This window comes from Prunus avium, chromosome 3, assembly GCF_965620075.1.
Source record: "Prunus avium chromosome 3, drPruAviu1.hap1.1, whole genome shotgun sequence".
NCBI lineage: Eukaryota > Viridiplantae > Streptophyta > Magnoliopsida > Rosales > Rosaceae > Prunus > Prunus avium.
Genome location: NC_142286.1, coordinates 26,464,301 through 26,485,466, shown reverse-complemented (window position 1 = coordinate 26,485,466; position 21,166 = coordinate 26,464,301). Strand labels below are relative to the sequence as shown.

Here is a 21,166-nt window from a genome sequence, read left to right as displayed (position 1 = left end):
TTGGGTGCTTGTACTTTGTGCGTGCTGCCGATTGCAATTTATTACTTCTGTATTTTGACAGGTTGAAAATTTGGGGAAAAATCCGTTTTTCGAGAGAGACACTGACGAAATTTCGATAGAGAGTCTCATCCCTCTTTTCCTTTGATTTTGAAGAGAGAGGATACTGTTAGTAAGTGGGCCCGGCATTTGGTGGATATCGAAAAAACCATAGGATTCGTCATGGATTTCGAGGAATTTGGGACGGGTCCTGTCAACAGACATGGGCTTAGCTAAGTTGGTTATAGTGGATATGCTTCCCACTCTACATCCAAGTTCAAATCCCCTTCCCAGTAGTTTAGATTAATTTAAACTAAAAAAATAGGTATAATATCGCTTGTGTTATAAAACTAGAGAATATGTAGGGAGAAATAAGAGGAAGAAAGAGACAGTATAATTTGCTCAAATCAACTTGTCTTTCATTCATATTTGGTGCCACTATTTATAGGAGCAGAGATACCTGAATCACCTACCACCCATAATTGATAGAGTACAAATACATTGGTTGGTAGAGTACAAATACATTGGTTGGTAGAGTACAAATACATTGGTAGGTTACATGTATATAATGATGGATATTATTGTGGGCATCCATAACCTATAAACCCATAACGTATGGATTTATAACACTCCCCCTTGGATGTCCACCAGACAATGATATCATGTTGGACGTGCTAAATGTTGCCTCATTAAAAACCTTGTCAGGAAAAACCACATGGGATAAAAACCTGATCGAAGGAAAGAAGAGTACATTGCACATACATCCAATGTAGTAAAACTGAGGAGTTTCCGCGATTGATTTCTCCCCCTGATCTTCAACAATCTGATTGCTTGTAAAGTCGTCGCATTCCTATACCATATACCAACTTCTGAAATATAGACTTCGGAAGAGCTTTGGTGAAGAGGTCTGCCAGGTTATCTTGGGAGCGAATTTGTTTGACTTCAATCTCTTGATTCTTCTGAAGCTCATGTGGGTAGAAGAACTTTGGTGGTATATGTTTGGTTCTGTCACCCTTGATAAACCCTTCTTTAATTTGAGCTATACAAGCAGCATTGTCTTCATACATGATTGTCGGGGCTTTTGTTGTTGTAGAAAGATCACATGTTTTCCGAATATGATGAACTAGGGATCTTAACCAAACACATTCTCTACTGGCCTCATGGAGCGCAAGAATTTCTGCATGATTAGAAGAGGTAGCAACCAAAGTTTGTTTTGTAGATCGCCATGAGATTGCTGTATTTCCACAAGTAAACACATAACCAGTTTGGGAGCGACCCTTATGTGGATCGGAGAGATACCCAGAATCCGCGTATCCAACAAGATTTGAACCGTTGGAAGGTTCGTACGAATAAAACAAGCCCATATCAGTTGTTCCACGAAGGTAGCGCAAGATATGCTTTATACCATTCCAGTGTCTACGTGTTGGAGCCGAGCTATACCTGGCTAATAAATTTACTGAGAATGCAATATCTGGCCTAGTACATTGGGCTAAATATAATAAAGCACCTATTGCACTAAGATATGGAACTTCTGGACCAAGTATCATTTCATCATCCTCTTTAGGACGGAATGGATCTTTATTTGTGTCTAATGAACGAACTACCATTGGAGTACTCAACGGGTGGGCATTATCCATATAAAATCGCTTCAAGATTTTTTCAGTGTAAGCTGATTGATGGACAAGAATACCATTGGGATGATGCTCGATCTGCAAGCCCAGACAATATTTAGTTTTTCCAAGGTCTTTCATCTCAAATTCACCCTTTAAATATTCAGCAGTTTTAATGATCTCTTGAGGAGTTCCAATTAAGTTCATGTCATCAACATACACTGCTACGATTGCAAATCCAGAATTTGATTTCTTTATAAAAACACAAGGGCATATGGGATCATTAATGTAGCCTTCCTTGATCAAATATTCACTAAGACGGTTATACCACATTCGTCCGGATTGTTTCAACCCATATAGAGAACGTCTCAACTTAATGGAATACATGTTCCGTGATTTAGTGTTTGATTCTGCCAACTTGAGTCCTTCTGGGACTTTCATATAAATATTAGCATCTAACTCCCCATACAAGTATGCAGTAACAACGTTCATAAGACGCATGTCAAGTTTTTCTGAAACTGCAAGACTTATTAAATAACGGAACGTAATTGCATCCATAACAGGAGAATATGTTTCTTCATAATCAATCCCAGGCCTTTGAGAGAAACCTTGCGCAACGAGTCGTGCCTTATACCTTGCAATCTCATTTTTCTCATTACGCTTTCTTGTGAACACCCATTTATATCCCACAGGTTTTACACCTTGTGGTGTTTGAACCACAGGTCCAAATACACCACGTTTTTCCAAGGAATTTAACTCAACTTGGATTGCGTCTTTCCACTTTGGCCAATCAGGCCTTCCTTTACATTCATCAACAGATCGTGGTTCAATATCTTCATAACCTTTTATAATCTCAGCAGCTACTGCGAAAGAGAAACTATCATCGATAACCATTTCACTACGGTCCCATAATTCATCATTGCATGCGAAATTTACAGAAATTTCTGTATTAGGTATCTTTTCCTCTTCAGTGGCTTGTGTCTTTTCAATGACACTTTCATTCTCCGGATGAATTGTAGATTCAAGGTGAATCTCTTTCCCAATAATATCTTCATTAGCGTTTCCATTGGGATTGGGATATACTTTCGATTTTCGCTTTCTAGGAGTTGAGTCCTTGGAACCAATGGGTCTACCTCGCTTCAGGCGTGCAGTAGATGATTCATTTGCTGCAACATTGGTTAATCCGATTGGGATATCAATCCTTGCTGGTGTGTTTGCTGCAGGTATATGTGATTTTGTCACTTTTCCTGTATCAGTGAATGCATCTGGCATTTGATTAGCAATTTGCTGAAGATGGACAATTTTTCGTACTTCATTTTCACTTTGAGTTGTACGAGGGTCAAGATGAGACATAATGGATATGTTCCAACCCAATTCTCGCCGTTCTTCAGGAACGGTCTTTTCTCCCCCTAACGGCGGGAAGAATGTCTCATCATAGTGACAGTCCGCAAAACGTGCTGTAAAAGTATCTCCTGTCATAGGTTCGAGATAACGAATGATAGTTGGTGAATCAAAACCAATGTAAATTCCCAATCGACGTTGAGGACCCATTTTAGTGCGTTGTGGGGGTGCAATTGGCACATAAACTGCACAACCAAATACCCTTAAATGTGATATATTGGGTTGTCTCCCAAAGGCAAGTTGTAAAGGGGAGAATTGGTGGTGGGTAACGGGCCTCAAGCGGACTAAGGATGCTCCATGTAAAATTGCATGTCCCCAAGCAGAAATTGGCAACTTTGTCTTCAATAGCAAAGTACGAGCAATAAGCTGGAGACGCTTAATAAAAGCTTCAGCTAATCCATTTTGAGTATGGACATGGGGAACTGGGTGCTCAACATCAATCCCAAGTGACATGCAATAGGCATCAAAAGTTTGGGAGGTAAACTCACCAGCGTTATCAAGTCGAATTGACTTTATTGGATAATCAGGGAATTGTGCTCGTAATTTAATTATCTGAGCAAGGAGCCTAGAAAAAGCAACATTACGAGTTGACAATAGGCAAACGTGTGACCATCTTGTAGATGCATCGATTAAAACCATAAAATAACGAAATGGTCCACAAGATGGGTGAATTGGCCCACAAATATCCCCTTGAATTCTCTGTAAGAAAGATGGGCATTCAAAGTCAAGTTTTGACGGAGAAGGTCTAATGATCAATTTCCCTTGAGAGCAAGCTTTGCAAGACTGGTCAATGGACAAAGTACTATGGTAAGGCTTTAAAGGATGTCCATTTGAATTTGAAATAATCCTACGCATCATTGTGGATCCAGGATGCCCAAGGCGATCATGCCAAAGCATGAAGGTCGTTGGGTCAATGAAATTCTGATTCATGATAGCATGGACTTCAACTGCTTTGATGGTTGTATAATACAACCCAGAAGAGAAAGCAGGAAGTGTTTCCAATATACGCCTCTGGCTGTTGATATTGGTGGTAATGCAAAGATACTCCACATTATTATCATTTCTAGTTTCAATATGGTACCCGTTCATTCGAATGTCTTTAAAGCTGAGTAAATTTCTTTTCGATGTCAAAGAGTACAAAGCATTATCAATGGAGAATTGAGTCCCATTGGGTAACAAAAATTGAGCTCTTCCAGAGCCGTCAATTAGGTTTGCAGAACCTAGTATGGTAGTTACCTTTGCTTTTGATAAATGTAAATTGTGAAAATATTTTTTATCTCGAAGAATTGTGTGCGTAGTTGCACTATCCGCAAGACAAATATCTTCGTCAATTCTCCCAAGACGAGGGGATCCATGATTGTTTTCCATGCCTTCAAATTTATAAGAAAATATATATGTATTAAAATGTTGTTCGAAGAAAAATAAATAAATAATAAATAAAACAGGAAAAAAAAATGTTATTCAAATGAAGTCTTTTATTCGATTTTATTCAATGGAAAAGATCCAAACTAACATGTGAAATGGGGAAAAACAGGAATTAAAATCAGCTCAAACGCGCTCAAACAACATAAAGCGAGGAAAAATAAAAAATAAAAAAAAATTCAACAAAATTAATTGGGGAGTATCCCATCACTAATCATAGGATCAAAAGATTTGCCATCAGTATCAACAAAGAAGTCTGAGACATCAAGGTGAGTTGCATCCACTGGTTCTAACTCTGTTGGATCAGCATCCATCCAATATGTCTCAACCTTTTTTCCTTTGCCCTTGATTGAGGCTTGGTAAAGATCAACCAAATGTTTTGGTGTGCGGCATACACGTGCCCAATGCCCATTTGTACCACACCTATGACATGCTTCCTCAATCACCCTGTCAGCTGAAGGTTGGGAGCCATTTGCCTTGTCTTGTTTGTTCCACTTCTGGTGGTTATGAGATGCTTGGGTATTTCTTGGGCCCAAGCGGTGGCTATTACTATTTTGGACTTGACCATTACGGGTACCCCTACCACGACCACGTCCTCGACGACGGTCGCCATGTGATGAGGTAGCATATGCCTCATGAGATGGTGCCAAGGCAGCATTCACTTCATGGAATGGTGCAGATCTAGTTGGACGGGACTGATGGTTCTGCATCAGAAGCTCATTATTCTGTTCAGCTAGAAGTAGACAAGATATGAGGTCTGAATACTTCTGGAAACCTTGTTCTCGATATTGTTGTTGCAAAACCACATTGGAGGCATGAAATGTGGTGAAAGTTTTCTCCAATAGGTCTGCATCAGTTATATTTTCTCCACAAAGTCGTAACTTAGAGCTAATTCTGAACAGAGCAGAATTATAGTCAGCCACTGATTTGAAATCTTGTAGACGCAAGTGCATCCAATCATGGCGAGCCTTAGGAAGAATAACTGTCCTCTGATGGTCATATCTTTCCTTGAGATTTCCCCAAAGGGCCAACGGATCCTTGACAGTAAGGTATTCACACTTCAAGCCTTCATGTATGTGGCGTCTGAGAAAAATCATGGCTTTCGCTCGATCCACAGAGGATGCCTCATTGCCTTCCTTAATGGTTTCCCCTAGGTTCATAGCCTCAAGATGAACCTCAGCATCATTAATCCATGAAAGGTAGTTCTTTCCGGAGATGTCAAGTGCAACAAATTCGAGCTTTGCCAAGTTCGACATTTTCTATATAAAAGAAAATGGAATGTATTAGAGCTCAAGAAAAATTGTTGATATAGTAAACATAAATATAATCACCAAAACTTCTGGTTTGGGATGTTTAGACAATTTAGATTGAGGAACTTCATGCCTTCAATTATTTTGAATCACAGAAACTTAGGTTCTGATTTGATAAAGGAACTTCAGGTCCTTATCCATTATGAGGATCGAGGAACTTCAGGTCCTGATCTCTTGTTAATAAAAAAACTCATCATAATATATTGTGTTTAAATAAGATAAATTAAAAACTTAAAAGGAGAACAGAAAGAAAGAATAATAATAATAATAATAATGATAATTGCATACTGCTCGTGTTATTAGCTACAACATGCATGTCAACAAGTTTTCAATGAATAGTGGTCATATAACAATAACAACAACAACAACAACAAAAACTACATGTTCATGCATTCATTGGGGGATACTCTCGGCAATTTAAATCATGTCAAAAACATGATTTCACAAAAAAAATAGCCATCATCGAGTTTTGTATATAAAAGAAAAAAAAAATATATATATATATATATGGATTAACTAAGCTATAGAGAAGAACATTACCAAGAGCTTTCGTGCTGATAACGTGTTATAAAACTAGAGAATATGTAGGGAGAAATAAGAGGAAGAAAGAGACAGTATAATTTGCTCAAATCAACTTGTCTTTCATTCATATTTGGTGCCACTATTTATAGGAGCAGAGATACCTGAATCACCTACCACCCATAATTGATAGAGTACAAATACATTGGTTGGTAGAGTACAAATACATTGGTAGGTTACATGTATATAATGATGGATATTATTGTGGGCATCCATAACCTATAAACTCATAACGTATGGATTTATAACAGCTTGTAAAAAAGAAATGAAGTCATTTAAAGAGAAAAGGTGAAACTTTCAAAAACTCAAACCAATAAAAAGATGATCTTTTAGATAAAATTATAAGAAAGTACAAAATTATAATCCCGCATACTATTTTATTAAAATAGTAAAGAGCACACCCTTTCGGTTTTTTTTTTCTTCTTATAATAAAATTAAATTTAAAAATACAAAATATGTATTAACAAAAATGGCATCCACCAGTGAGTTCGCATCCTTATCCATTTTTGTCCGAACTCTACACCTAAAAAACCCCTTAAATTCTGTTGAAAATTCGGATATGCTCTCCCTCCTCACTTTTGCAGTGTTGATCACGACTCATCAACTTCATACTAACAAATCCAACGGTTCAGAATCAGTAGTTCAACATCTGATTCTTTTATTGTACTCCGCGAAGCAGAGGATAACTAATCAAATGTCACAATTATAAGAACAAGATAGCGTGGAGCCTTTATGACCAAAAAAGATAGCGTGAAGCCTAAAGCAATTAATCTGAAAATTGAAATCTCAATAGTTTGGTTTCCTTCATTTCCTTTTCCATTTGATTTTCCCCCACTTTTTCTCTCTCTCCAAACAGCTACGGAGTTCCTGTCGAGCTTCGAGTGAAATGGAGATGGCTATGGAGGACTCATGCTCTCATTCGCTTCTCTTCATGGCTCGTTACGCGCTGCAATCTGACGGACGAACGCCGCGGTTTCTAAAGAATCCTATACAGAGTACGCTACGAATAAGTAATTTTCCGGTTTTCTGTGCTAATTTCTAGATTTACATAGTTTTAGATTTGTTATTGTCGTCTTCAATTACTCTGTTTGTGCCTGAATTTGAAGAATTGGAAACGGAAGCTCTAGGGTTACGGTGAATTCAGGAGAACTTGTGTTTTAGATTCTAGTGAATTTTGGAAGTTCTGTGGTGTTTATGAAGAACGGTGGTTCATGTATAAATTCTAGGGTTTCGGGAAATTCTCGTGGAGTTGAGCTTCTTAGGTTTTCACATGCTTGGTAAATTGTCTGTGGCTTGAATATCTCTTGAACAACACCAAGTGAAGTTTGACTTTCAGCTCGTGGGATTGAAAGAGTAGAGGGACATTTGAAGTTGAAATTTATTTTTGGTGGGAAGCTTTAATGGCGGGAAGGTGGGAGCTCGGGTTTCCAAAGACTAGTGCAAGTAGTCTTAGAGAGCAAGCAACAAGAACAATTCTTCGCAATGTGAGGTCGCAAGGGCACACATATGTTGAGCTCCGAGAAGATGGGAAAAAGTTCATTTTCTTCTGTACTTTGTGTCTGGCTCCATGTTATAGTGATAAGGTGCTGTTTGATCACTTGAAGGGTAATCTTCACAATGACAGGTTAGCTGCGGCTAAGGTTACTCTATTGCGACCAAACCCGTGGCCTTTTAACGATGGTGTGGCTTTCTTTCATAATCCAGATGAGACTGATAAACATTTGATGATTACAGACGGCAATAAATTTAGGATGTTGGAGTCTCCTGACGATGAAAACAATCTTGCTATTGTCAAATATGGGGAAAATCTGATATCCAATGGCAATGAGCATGTTGGTACTGATGGTCTTGAATGTAATGGCTCTTTAGATTTTCCAGGGGTTCGTTCAAATTTCAAATTTAGTTCCTCTAATGAGAATTCAACTGCTAATGGAGTGAATTCCTCTGTAATGATCCCTAGTGTTCTGGTTAGGGACGATGTTACTGACATAGAAGCAAAGAAGGTAGGCTTGGGACAAATTGCTGCAAGGTTCCTTGAGAAGGATAAGGTGTCAAAAGGTATTGGTAGAATATGGTGTGAATGGTTGAAAAAAGCTATTGGCAATGAGCATCATTTCAAGGTTCCTGAGCACGACTTCGCTGTTGTTACCTTCAGTTACAATATTGATTTAGGTAGAAAGGGGTTGCTTGATGATGTAAAGATGCTTCTCTCTTCCAGTCCTTCAGTAGAAACAGAAAATGGTGAAGGCAGCAGCAGTAAGAGAAAGAAGTCCTTTTCTGACCCTGAGGATATCAGTGAATCTCTAAGTAATCAGTATGATTCATGTGGGGAAGATTCCTCTGCATCCAGTGGTGCATCATCAAAGTTGCTTTTAGACCGGTACGACGATCAGCTTCTGCACACAAGATTTATTTTAAACAAGTCTATAAGGAGAGAGTTGAGGCGGCAACAGCGTTTAGCTTTAGGGAGAATGTGTGATATCTGTCAACAGAGGATGATTCCTGGGAAAGATGTATCAGCCCTCATAAATTTGAAGACTGGAAGGCTTGCTTGCAGTAGTCGAAATGTGAATGGGGTGAGAATCCTAAATAACTTTCATCATCCTCATTTTCATCATACCCTTCCCTCCCTCCTCGGCGTTCTGGAACTCCATCTTCTTAATTTTGCAATGTATGCATTCAATTCTGCATTTGGGTGTGTTATTCTAAACTTTTAAAGTAGTTCTTATAATTTTATTTTGTTCACATGCAGGCTTTTCATGTGTTTCATACTTCCTGCCTTATACACTGGATACTTCTGTGTGAGGTTGAGATTGCAAATCAGTCCACTAGTTCAAAAGTGAGAAGAAGATCTAGGAGAAAAACTGCAGCTAAGTGCAATGGACAAGATGGTCAGATGAAAGCTTTGAGCACGCAAATCTATTCTGTATTCTGCCCAGAGTGCCAGGGTACTGGTGCAATCATTGATGGAGATGACCTGGAGAAACCAAATCTCCCTCTGTCTCAGGTTTGTACTTTGCAGGACAATTTCTTAATTGAATCGTTGTCTTATTATTTGTACATTTCCTTGCCTTTTTTCTTTTTCCCTATTGGCCTTTTGTGTTGACTGAAGTAGTGGTTTCCCAATTTGGGAGAAAAGCAATCAAGCATACGTTTTTATTATCAATTTTTGGCAAGCCAAGTAGAGTTATTAGTTTTTCATGATTGTGATAGAGCATGCATATGACGAGTCCAGAGCTTTGAAGAGAGAAATCCTTTCAGAAAACTATCTTCTGATATCACAGAGAGGTATAGGCTGGGAAGAAAGAAACCTTAGCAATATGCTATCTCTAAACCTTAGATTCTTTGTTAATATCACAGATGTTCAAGTATAAGATAAAGGTGAGTGATGCACGTAGAGCATGGATGAAGAGTCCTGAAATGTTGGAGAATTGCTCGACAGGTTTTCATTTCCCTTCCCAATACGAAGAAGGAATCCAAGTTTCTGTAGGTTTCTCCACCAGATTTCCTTTTTAATTGAGGATAACAATGATCATAACAAACTCAAGTTTGCCTTTGTGATTTTGATGCTAGGAAAAGGTGAAACCATTAAAGTTGCTGCATTTCTACAGAGCAGATTAATAGAGTTGGCTTCAAGAACACTGGGAATCATGCGGTCGGTTGTTTTAGCTTCTCACTGTAGCATGTATGTTTCACTTCTAACGTGCACCTTGTTGTTGTATATGATTGGCTCATGAGTAGGACTTTGGAGTGGACAGGCGTAGGTTGTATGGGGCTGTTAGCTTTTGTGGATAGTTTGGATTAGTTTGCTTGATGAGATATATTTGTACATACCTGTTGCTAACACAGGTACATGTGTTGTATACATTGCTGATATATGTCTGCATAATGCAATTATTTATGTATAAATGAATGATATATGTTGTATACATTGCTCGTATGTTAGGGCCAAAGATGCTTGCTCGGAGGACACAATTGTCTTTTAATATTTTTTGTTTTTGTTTATTATACATCTTCCCATGACCATATTTCAAAAACTCAATAAAACTACTACAATCTCCATTGCCCACATGAATCTTTAAGCGGGGACAAATCCCAAAGCCCACGAGCTCCAGTGCCTAAGAGCATTTGCTCATGCACTTGAAGTCCTAGTTCTGATTTTCCCATTCTCTAATATCGCTTGTATATAGAAAAAAAAAAATGTACATGTATATCCAATAGTGATAATTTTAATACAATCTCAAAAGGTATCTTAATAAATAAATTTTGGATTGGATAAAAATAACTTCATTATAATACAATCCTTTACATTTTTATGGGACAACTTATTTTGTTTAAAAGTTGGGATAACATAACCTGAACTCTAAACTCGGGACTCCAAACCCTAGATATGGGACTTCAGCCTCGGAGTTCTTCGGACGTGGAAATCAAACGCGAGGAGATAATATCATTGAATCGGTTCAAAATTTTAAATTCTATTTCAAGTCGTGTGATACAAAAACGATCATATCATTCAATCTATGAATGACAATGCAATCTAATCATATGCGTTAAACCATAGGACCATATTTTGGCATTCTTATCCTCCACCCGATGTACATGTCATGATCTGTAGGACTGATGGGCCATTTCGATATGTTATAATGTCCAAGGGGTTGGGTTTTGCTTGCAATTTTGCCCTAGGAATAGGGTTTTTTTTTTGGTCAACCCTAAGAATAGGGTATTTACTCATGATAAAGAAAAGAGAATAAAAGAAAAACTAAAATAAACTATTTACATTTTAAAAATAAAAAAATAAAAAATTGGGCTCATTCTTCAGACTTGAAAGAACAAATTTGGCCCATTGGCTGCACCGCGGAGGTTATTGCCCTTCTTTCTGACCACTTCTGAGCTTTTCCTTCCATATCCACTGAAATCTTAAACCCTTAAACCCAAGCCACTCTATTACCAGAGACAGAGAGCGCCAATGAAGCTTAGTTGTATGAGCAAGCTCATATCCTTTTCCCTTCAAAACCCTCGCAGAAATTATGGTGCTTTACCTTCACTCCGCCCTTCTAAAACCCCAAACCAACCTTCTCTATCTTCTTCTTCTTCTTCTTCTTCTTCTTCATCCGCTACTCTCCACGATCGCATCAAGGTCATCAGAGACCCAAAAGCCTCGGTTCTACCAGTGCTCGAACAGTGGGTTACTGAAGGTGGAGCTGTTGAGAAGCAAGAGCTTCAGTCACTGGTTCGACTCTTGAAGGACTTCAGACGCTTCAATCACGCTCTTGAGGTTCAAATCTTTCTTACCCACTTCACAGTTTCTTTCCTTCTTTTATTTTCGTTCTTGCAACTCTTATATATATATATATATATGTTTCTATAGGTCAATTCATCCAGTTATCAAAACGATTGGAATATATTATCTTTTATTTATAAACCTATGCAGTTGGGTTGGTATTTTGTTAATTTCATCAGTTGCGTGTGAGCGTTGTGTTATTCAGGTGTCTGCAATGTATTATCGATAATCTGAAATTTAAATGTATGAACTGTTGACCATTTTAAAAGCACAAGATCCAAGCCTTGCTCTGTTTTTTACATTTCTTGCTTTGAATTTACCAATTTGCTGATTCACGTGGTTCGAAGTTGGTGAACTGGGTGATGCAAATGATAAATTGCAGCACCACCAAATTTCCCTGCAAAGATTTTCTAGGAAACTGTTATTGGCACTTTAAAAAAACTCATCATGTACTCCTCCTGTATGAGAACATAAGGGAAAAATTCAACTGCAAGGAGTGTAGGGTGGCTATTTTGGAGTGCCAATAACAGCTCCCCTTTTCTAATATATTGTATTTTTTTCCTCTCTATATGAAAGGAAATATCAGTTACCTTCATTTACCGAAAATGTTTAAATGTGGTATCATGGCATATCATTGGCGGTTAATGATTTTTGTATGATCCAATTCATCTCGTATATTATTGGTTCATTCATTTTACAATTCAGCATTTACCAGCATGGAGGGGTTGTTTAGGCATTTTACGAGGACATTCATTGAATTGTTGGTATGGCCTCTGTCTTATGGTGAGTGATTGTTGTAGTGAATTGTAATTAGATGAACCGGGTCGGTGTGACAAAGATTAATTCCAACCTTAATAAAAATGTGTTTAGACTGCCAGCTTCTAATTATTCTGTGTCATCCTTTTGTTATGTCATCCTTTTGTTATTTAGATATCCCAGTGGATGACGGATCGCAGGTATTTTGATTTATCACCAAGTGATGCTGCGGCTAGATTGAACTTAATCCACAGAGTGCATGGACTAGAGCATGCAGAAAAGTACTTCAACAATATGTCAAAGAGTTTAAAATCAGTTAATGCATATGGTGCTCTTCTCAGCATTTATGTGCAAGAGCATTCGGTTGAGAAAGCAGAAGCCACTATGCAGAAAATGAAAAAGATGGGTATGGCAAAGACATCATTCCCTTACAATATGTTGATCAATCTTTACTCTCAAAATGGAGAACATGAGAAGATTAACATACTGATGCAAGAAATGGAAGAGAATGGAATTCCTCCCGACAAGTACACTTTGAGAAATCGAATGATTGCATACATTGCAGCATCTGACATGCCTGGGATGGAAACTATCCTGAATAGGATGGAGGAAGATGCAAACTTCATTGTTGACTGGAAAATATATTCAATGGCAGCAAGTGGGTATCTAAAAGTCGGGATGATAAAAAAGGCTTGTTCAATGCTGAAAATGATGGAGGGAATGATGCCTCTCCAAGGGAGGAAATCATTAGAATTTCTTATCACTCTTTATGCAAATACTGGCCATAAAGAGGAGCTATACAGAGTTTGGAATACATACAAGCCATCAAATGAACCAATGGGTGTACCATATGGTTGCATGATCTCATCTTTGGCAAAGCTTGATGATATTGAGGGGGCTGAGAGGATATTTGAGGAGTGGGAGTCACAATGCACAGGGTATTATGACTTTCGGGTGTTGAACAGGCTTCTTGTTGCGTATTGCAAAAAGGGTCTTTTTGATAAGGCAGAATCAGCTGTAAAGAAGGCTGGGGAAGGAAGAATCCCTTATGCTAGCACATGGAATGCGTTAGCAATAGGTTATACGGAAAGTAAGCAAATGCCTAAAGCAATTGAAACATTGAAGAAGGCACTGTCAGTCGATAGGCAGGGCTGGGTGCCTGATTACAGTACTCTGACAGCATGTTTGGATTATTTGGAAGGGCAAGGAGATTTTGAAGGAATTGAAGAGATCATAAGTTTACTAAAGAACTTGGGTCCTTTGTCCAGGGATTTGTATCACAGACTGCTGAGGGCTAGTGCTGCATCTGGAAAATCAGTTTCTATAATTCTTGATCAGATGAAAATGGATGGTTTTACTGCTGATGAAGAAGCATACAAGTTTCTTGAAACAGGGCCAAGTTAGCCTATTGTAACTCCTTTCATTGTGAGAGAATTAAGCACGCCTCAAAAGATTTGAGAGAACTTAAAATTCCAGAGAGCCATCATTGAACAACTTGGGTTGGCCTTTTCTTCTTGCTAGATCTTACATCTGCATCAAGTTCAAGAAGGCATCATCCAGTTGCAGATCATCAAGTAATGTCATCAAACCATTTGAAATTTTGACTGAGATGGGATACTAATACTATGTACTTGGTCTCACAATTGTCAGTGATTAAAAATTTACAATTGCCAGTATTTTGTTGTAGTTTTTGTATTGCATATATGTTGAACTCTAATCTGTCCTTCGTATTTTCTATACAAACTACAATAGGTTATCCTGTAGAAAATGATTTCCTTACATCGTAGCTGCAAATGACTTACAAAGAGCCTCAGCGATAACTACCTTGCTTTGTATTTTTCTACTGAATTTTGATGGGTTGAATTTCACTTTCGAAGTTTTCTTGTTGAAGTTTTCTTAACTGGCTATTATTATGTGCTTCCACCTAAAATTACATACAGTGATTCTTGACTTCGCCTCCCCTTTTTCTTCAGCCTCATCTCACCTTTGAACTCTTGTTTTCTAGTTCATAAATTAAAATGAAAACCCTCTTTTTCCTTGCAGCATTCTCTGTTTCAGTGAAGGAAAAAAAAATTCTAATCCAACCCTAAAAGCTGATTTATTGTGTTTACCGAATAGATTAGGGCTCCTGGTTTTTGCTTTTCTTTTTCCCCTCTTCTTGTTAGTTTCAAACAACTTAGGCACCTTGACAGAAAGAAAAGAAAAGAAAAAACCTTAGGCACAAATCAATCGTATAGCATGTTCTCTGTTCAGGCGAGCAGTACGTTTCAATGAAATAAGAAATCTAAAAAGCGCCTGATTTGAGTACCAACATGGTGTCGCTGCTGGTCGGAAACCTTTTTTTGAGAAAGATCTACATTTCGTTAACCCAGTTGGGATCACAGCATGTAACACTGTGGCCTCATTAAAATCTTCCTGAAGAAAACCATATGAGATAAAACTTCTGAGCAAGAAAGAGTGCCACACATGCCAGAGTACAAGAAGATATCATGAAAAATGAGTACAATCATTCTGAATACAATCTAAAAGCCATAGCAGACCCGATTCCATCCACTATGAGAGAACTTAAATGTTTCATAAACTCAATTGTAAACTTGCATACACATCAGAAATTGTGTCAATTACAACCAAAGCTTTTATTCAAACATAAACAAATACAAACAGACTTTCCAAACGTTCTGAGAAAAGTAACAATGCAGTGCAGACTGCCTACACAGGCCTCTGGTAAGTCAAAATGGAAATAATTGTTTGTATGAAAGTCAAAATTGTAACAGCTACAACAGCATAAGCAAAATTGAGAAATGATAATGGATCTTCAAGAATACGTCTGTAAGGAGCAAGAAGCCTTGTAAAAGGATGCAGATAATGTGCGTTAACTTTCTTATAGAGTTTTGCGTAAGAAAAGTTGTAGACTCTAACATCACTGGTGAGATTACTCATGAGCAAGGGTATGTCGCAGCCCAAAAAGTTTACTATAATTCCACTCTCAGTGAGCAACTCTACATCGTCCTCACATTTAGTAAGGTTTTCCAACACCACAGCATAAGAGGTAAATTTACTTATACCGGTTGGTTCACACTGTTCATAAGCGATGATATTTCTAAACAGAGATTCTCCATTCCCATGAATTCTTATGGGTGGAATTTTCATGACATTATTTTTGTAGATTATGTTGAGCATGTCGTCTTTTTTCCCACATCTGAATATGACTCCTGCTTTTTTAAGATTTGTCGCAGAGGGAATCGGAGACCAACTTGAGTGCTCAAACTCGTTTTTTTCCGCATATGATCCAAGTAAAGAGTTTTTTATGAAGTCAAGTAAATGTTTGTTTACAAATGTTCGGTTGACCTTGGATCCATACCCAAGGTAGACTGTTTAAAGTATCGTAGAGTAAGCTCAGGAAGTGAAAGAGAAAGAGGATAGTTATTACCTGCAGTAGTGTCCTGAGTGAGGTTAAATAAACATTCAACAACCATCCAAGGAAGCTGGCTTTCAAGTAGAAGCAAGTCATGTATAAGCGTCGTGCGCATCCATGACTTATGGATCACAGGATCGTCGACCTCTATTGGCACCTGAGCTGAAAACTTTCGGAAGAGTTCAATGATAAAGCAACCATCAACCACCAGCATTTCTACAAATTCATCACTGAGCATATCAATGTGTTCTTCATAGCAATTGCGACAATCTTGTTCCATACCTCTAATGGCTTTAACAAAGTACACTAAACCACTATTGGGAGTTGGATTACGCTCAAGGAGGCAATGCAAATACCTTAGTTTAACTCCTTCCATGGTTTCTAAGCCCAATCCACGGTGAAATGGTCCAATTGAAAGTAAATTTGGAACATAAATTTTTTCATTACCATTAAGCAGCACATTAGGGATTCGAAATATGGAATGATGAGCACATAATGGAGACTGCCGGTGAAGTTTTCCATGAATAGAGGATGCTAATAATTCATCATTTGTCGCATTATTTGCTGCCATCTCAGGTCAATTGAAATCTGCTTTTAATAGAGGAAAATGAAAATGGTTAAAACTAAATGCAGTAAACTTATTTAAAATCAAACTGAAACAATCTCTCTCTAGCTCAACTGTGCTATATGCAACACCTCTTCATATTACTTTTAAGTTTAACAAAAGGATTGGGATCGTTGTTTTTGGATCATTTTCTATTTTGGGATAATAATGAAATCATGATTATAACTATTATTATACATGTTCTTTGATGAGTTTGCTAGAAGAGTTCAAATTTCTTACTTTTCAACCACAAATCAATTTTATTTAGAAAGTAAATTTCACTCTTACAGAGAGAGGGTGAGTAAGAGCGAGCCTACACAGTTCTGATTCACACATCACATACATATGCAACAGATAATTGAAAAGAGGAAAGATAACAAGAACATGTTTCGAAACGGGGTTGTATAAATTTTTGTAGGAGAAACTTACAGAAAGATGGTTGAATATTGATGCAATTCTCCTTGCAAGGTTCTCGCTTGAGTTTACAAATATCTCAATTAACTCATGCATATATATATGCAGATGCTTATTTTGAATGGAAGAAACTTAAGGGAATGGGAGAATTGGTCGACCATCTTATAATGTGAAAGGAATCACATGCATGCTAATTAAACTATGCCCAAGTCTTTTTTTATTTTTCTCTTATTCAGGAGAGATCCACAGAGTTGAAAGAGCCAAGTATACAAAAAGACTTGCAATTAAACTATGCATGTTAATTGTAAGTCTTTTCTCTCTCTCAAAAAGACTTACAAATTGACTATGTTTATTTAATGCGTTTGCCAAATGTTTTGTTATATTAGTTGCCTGGGGTCATCTGTATCACCTTCACCAGGGACGGACCGTCCCTTTCGTTAACATGGCCTTATAGCCCAGGCGGTTTCTTTTTTTTTTTTTTAATATAGTATAAAATAACAAACCCAGCACACCTACCCCAAGTTCCAGTCAATATAAATGGACCTTAGCTGTGCGTTGACTTACAGAAACAATGAACTTTTTTGTTTTGAGAACAGAGAAACAATTAACCTTAAAAAAACTTTAATTAAAAACCACATTTACCCATCAAATTTTTGTTTAAATTAAAACCACAACCCCTTGCGCAGCTTTAATATTGTAACAATAACATCAAAAAGAATTTTGAGACAAAGAAAGAAGTAATACATCAGCTCCAACAAAAAAAAACCAAGTAAGAAATGTTACATTTTTTTTAGAGATAATAAATGTTATCTTTTATCTTCTTATACCATTTATGAATCAAAATTTTGTTTCCCAAATTTGAATTTTTTTAAAGTTAAATGTTCAAGAAAATAAATTACGATGATATAAACTAAAATTAAATTAAGAAAAAATTAAACATTAAATTATTTTAGAGTTAAATCATTTTTAAACAATTAATAAAGTTGAGTATGAGATATACATGAATAGTTCTATTTTAGGTTGGGAATTTGGGTTTGAGTTATCTAGCATTAGAGATGGACTTAATAGGTTTATACGCAAGGTAAATTTAGCCTACCCCATTTTGAAATCTTGACCTTCACTCTTTTCTTTTCTTTTCTTTTTCCTATCTTTGGTCCCTGTTTGGTTAGGTTGGTGTTGGCCTCTTCGTTTTCTTTCTAGCCTCTTGGCAGTTTCCACGAAGCATCTATTGACCCAAAAAAAGGGCATGTGATTCCGGAAAAAAGAAGAAGAGGGTATTGTGGTTTCTTTTTGCGTTTCTGCAGAATAATACAAGATGATCAAATGCCGGAGAAACTGTTGTAGACACTATGGTTGTGCGGCATGCTGACCTTACACTCCTACACAATTATAACACTTATACTAGATTTAAGGCTTGTTTGGAAGTAATATTAGGAGATCCAAAATCACTTATGAGGATACACACATCTTATATGTGCTTCTTCATAAAATCTTTTTTTTTTTTTTTTTTGAGTACTTCATAAAATCACTTAAAACTACTTAAAAGTGATTATATGAACAAGTGATTCTCCATATAACTGATTATTAGACTATTCAAAATCACTTCCAAAGAGACCTTAGATTTCATTCGTCAACTAACTTTCTTTGTCTAATATTTTCTCTAATATTCTTTTCTTCTTGGTATCAGACTGGGCACAAATTATTGGGCCTTTACCCAACACGCGGTATTAACAATTAGTACAGAATTACAAATTGGTCAACGTATAAACCCTATCCTAAATAGGACTCACGTTAACACTCCCCCTCAAGTTGGTGAATAGATACCTTAAATGCCCAACTTGTCAAGTGAGTCATAATACACCTTACTTGAAACTGCTTTAGTCATAATATCGGTTAGTTGATTCTCAGAATTCACAAAAGGCATGGTCACTAATTCAGCCTCTGACTTCTCCTTAATAAAGTGTCGATCCACTTCAACGTGTTTTGTACAGTCATGTTGGACTGGATTGTGAGCAACATTCATGGTCGCTTTATCATCGCAAAATAATGTCATTGCAAGTTTAGGAGCAAAACCGAGTTCGGTCAATAACATACGTAACCAAAGAAGTTCACACAAATCATGCACCATCCCTCTATACTCGGCTTCAGTAGTAGACTAAGCAACAACCTCATGCTTATTGCTCCTTCATGTAACAAGATTACCATCCATCAAATTGAAGTAACCTGATGTAGACCGCTTGTCTGTAATAATCCCAACTCAATCTGCATCAATGTACCCGTCTACATTCAAATGGCCGTGTCTTAGGAATAACAAGCCTTTCCCTAGAGCAGACTTCAAGTATCTCAGAATCCGAACTACAACTAGACAATAGGTGTGTCGGCCGATTTACATCCAAATCATTCATGTCTGAGTTAACAAGTCCATAATATATTTCCTTTGTGACTAGAATATAACATGTTTAGAACGAGCAGCCCGCCAAGATCTTTCATCTCAAACTCAGAAGCCGAATATTCATTCAGTTTCTGAATTTCTTCTTTATCATCCCCTGTGACAATCATATCGTCCACATAGGTATTACACATCTCTCTTGAAGATGCTCTTAGAGCTTAAAAGATTCAATCGAAGCTCTAAATAGGACTTCATACACCATTTTTAGAGCCCACTATTGGGCTTGCTCTTAGAGCATCTCCAAGGATATAGGCAAACGAAGTAGGCAAAAGTGTAGTATACAGACTAATATGGCATGCTACCTATTCAGTTGCCTCTTGAAAAAAGCTGCTCATTCTAATTAGAGGTGTCAAACGGGTCATGTCGTGTCGTGCCAGCCCGACCCATTTAAATACATGCCACTAAGTTATTTGGGCAATGTCGGGCCAGCCCATTTAATTAATTGGGGCGTGTTTGACAGGACTCGACCCAAATTCCACTTTGGAATCTGTGCCGAATCCTGTGCGCGTTCGACACCTGGCAGGTGTTGGCACACTTGACCAATTTACCCCTCTAACCTTGATTCAAAATTCTTTTAAGGTTTGACTTCTGTAGAAAATTTGGCAAAGTTTCCCCTCTAATTCGCTCGTTTTCCCAAAATTTTCACCTGTATAAAACACAATTCAATAATCCCAACATTCAGCATACAAGAATTTTATCCATACTTAATTCAACAATGGTTCACAACATAAACAAAACACTGGCATTCACCTTGCTATAAATGAGAATTAGCGGTAATCCATATTTTGCTCAATTACAATAGATTTCAACTAAACCAATTCAAAGCACAAATCAACAGTTTATTTTGCAGCTGCACCTAGGTTAACTTAGGTTAGGTTAACTTAGGTTGCCTACGTAACCTTACCAAGGGATCAAGCCACACTTAGTTCTTTCTTACTTCACTCACCAAAAGCTTCAACTCTACTTAAACCTCAGAAATCGTATCAAAGATTTTGATTTAAGAATAATCGTCCACCCAATCATATATGCGCATAAACAACACTGATATGTGTGAAAATGAGAAAGTTATTAAAATAACTTCGGATCACAAGAAATCTTAATATCACTGTCAACGGTTTGAATAAAACATACTTCTATATTCCACATATAATAAAAGACTCATCATTTAAGAGATTAAGTATAAACTACAGAAAATCCTTAAAACTTGGAAACCTTCAATCCTTGCCTCAAAAATCAAAAAATAGGGATTAAACTCTTACTCCAAAAATACCAAGATAAAATCATCAATATTAGTTAAACATCTTAAAACCCAAATACTATCCACCTAAGCGTACCCCAATTCATATTCCGTCAATTCCAATAGTATACCGTTAATTCCAAGTACCCTAACTGTTACATCATCGCAGGCCTTGGAAACACAAAGTCAAACCAAGCTACAATCCTCGCAAGACTCAGGAGACACTTAGTCAACCTGAACCGCATTCCTCGCAGAATTTGGGGGATAAGTAGTCATCCCAAGAATGCACATCCTCGCACCACACGGTTCAGGCGCCCCCGAAACTCGTGGGACAATGTCATAAATGACAAAACTGTTTTAAAGGCAACTGGGGGGTACTCCTGAGGTGGGTTTGAAAACCATATTCTGAAACTTATCATAAAATTGGCAGGTGCCAAAAACACTTGACCAATTGCACTTCTAACAAAATTCAAATTTCCTTTAGGGTTTGAACTCTGCCAAAAAAAAAATCAGCAGAGTCTCCCTTATAAGTTGCTTATTTCCCAAAATTTACGCCTGCATGAAAAGCAATTTATAACCCAACCGTTCAGCATCCATCAAGTTTGAATTCAAGCAAACCAACAACAGAATTCTATGGCCTCATGCCTTACAG

At 37.4% G+C, this 21,166-nt stretch overlaps 3 protein-coding genes and 1 pseudogene across 5 annotated transcripts; 2 read left to right on the top strand and 2 right to left on the bottom strand.

The window, feature by feature from the left end:
• Window positions 1-4,510: 4,510 nt before the first annotated feature.
• On the bottom strand, window positions 4,511-5,917 carry LOC110756114 (uncharacterized). The gene has a single exon (XM_021957506.2). The coding sequence runs from the start codon at window positions 5,723-5,725 to the stop codon at window positions 4,658-4,660; it is 1,068 nt and encodes a 355-aa protein (XP_021813198.2). The 5' UTR covers window positions 5,726-5,917; the 3' UTR covers window positions 4,511-4,657.
• Window positions 5,918-7,087: 1,170 nt separating this feature from the next.
• Window positions 7,088-10,289, top strand: LOC110767850 (acyl-UDP-N-acetylglucosamine O-acyltransferase). Of its 2 annotated transcripts, XM_021971511.2 has the most exons (4): window positions 7,089-8,934; window positions 9,111-9,365; window positions 9,719-9,844; window positions 9,932-10,289. In XM_021971511.2, the coding sequence occupies exons 1-4, from the start codon at window positions 7,759-7,761 to the stop codon at window positions 9,977-9,979; spliced, it is 1,605 nt and encodes a 534-aa protein (XP_021827203.2). In that variant the 5' UTR covers window positions 7,089-7,758; the 3' UTR covers window positions 9,980-10,289. The 2 variants fall into 2 exon arrangements, with proteins under 2 accessions (XP_088107255.1, XP_021827203.2); XM_088251129.1 differs by lacking the exons at window positions 9,719-9,844; window positions 9,932-10,289 and adding an exon at window positions 9,572-9,711 and having other exon boundaries at window positions 7,088-8,934.
• Window positions 10,290-11,187: 898 nt separating this feature from the next.
• Window positions 11,188-14,124, top strand: LOC110767826 (pentatricopeptide repeat-containing protein At2g20710, mitochondrial-like). The gene is made up of 2 exons (XM_021971482.2): window positions 11,188-11,633; window positions 12,570-14,124. Exons 1-2 carry the CDS (start codon window positions 11,325-11,327, stop codon window positions 13,797-13,799), a joined length of 1,539 nt encoding a protein of 512 aa, XP_021827174.2. The 5' UTR covers window positions 11,188-11,324; the 3' UTR covers window positions 13,800-14,124.
• A 189-nt stretch (window positions 14,125-14,313) lies between these two features.
• LOC110748300 (UPF0481 protein At3g47200-like) lies at window positions 14,314-16,943 on the bottom strand (annotated as a pseudogene). Its single transcript, XR_015834303.1, has 2 exons — window positions 16,844-16,943; window positions 14,314-16,398 (listed from the first exon to the last, which is right to left on the bottom strand). The product of XR_015834303.1 is annotated as a UPF0481 protein At3g47200-like (transcript).
• Between the last annotated feature and the right edge of the window lie 4,223 nt (window positions 16,944-21,166).

Excerpts from the sequence above, each read along its gene's own strand:
- LOC110767850 (XM_021971511.2), top strand. The coding sequence starts at position 7,759 with ATGGCGGGAAGGTGGGAGCTCGGGTTTCCAAAGACTAGTGCAAGTAGT. Across the intron at positions 8,935-9,110 it reads GTAGTCGAAATGTGAATGGG|GCTTTTCATGTGTTTCATAC; the intron begins GTGAGAATCCTA and ends GTTCACATGCAG. Across the intron at positions 9,366-9,718 it reads CAAATCTCCCTCTGTCTCAG|ATGTTCAAGTATAAGATAAA; the intron begins GTTTGTACTTTG and ends TTAATATCACAG.
- LOC110756114 (XM_021957506.2), bottom strand. The coding sequence starts at position 5,725 with ATGTCGAACTTGGCAAAGCTCGAATTTGTTGCACTTGACATCTCCGGA.
- LOC110767826 (XM_021971482.2), top strand. The coding sequence starts at position 11,325 with ATGAAGCTTAGTTGTATGAGCAAGCTCATATCCTTTTCCCTTCAAAAC. Across the intron at positions 11,634-12,569 it reads GCTTCAATCACGCTCTTGAG|ATATCCCAGTGGATGACGGA; the intron begins GTTCAAATCTTT and ends TTTGTTATTTAG.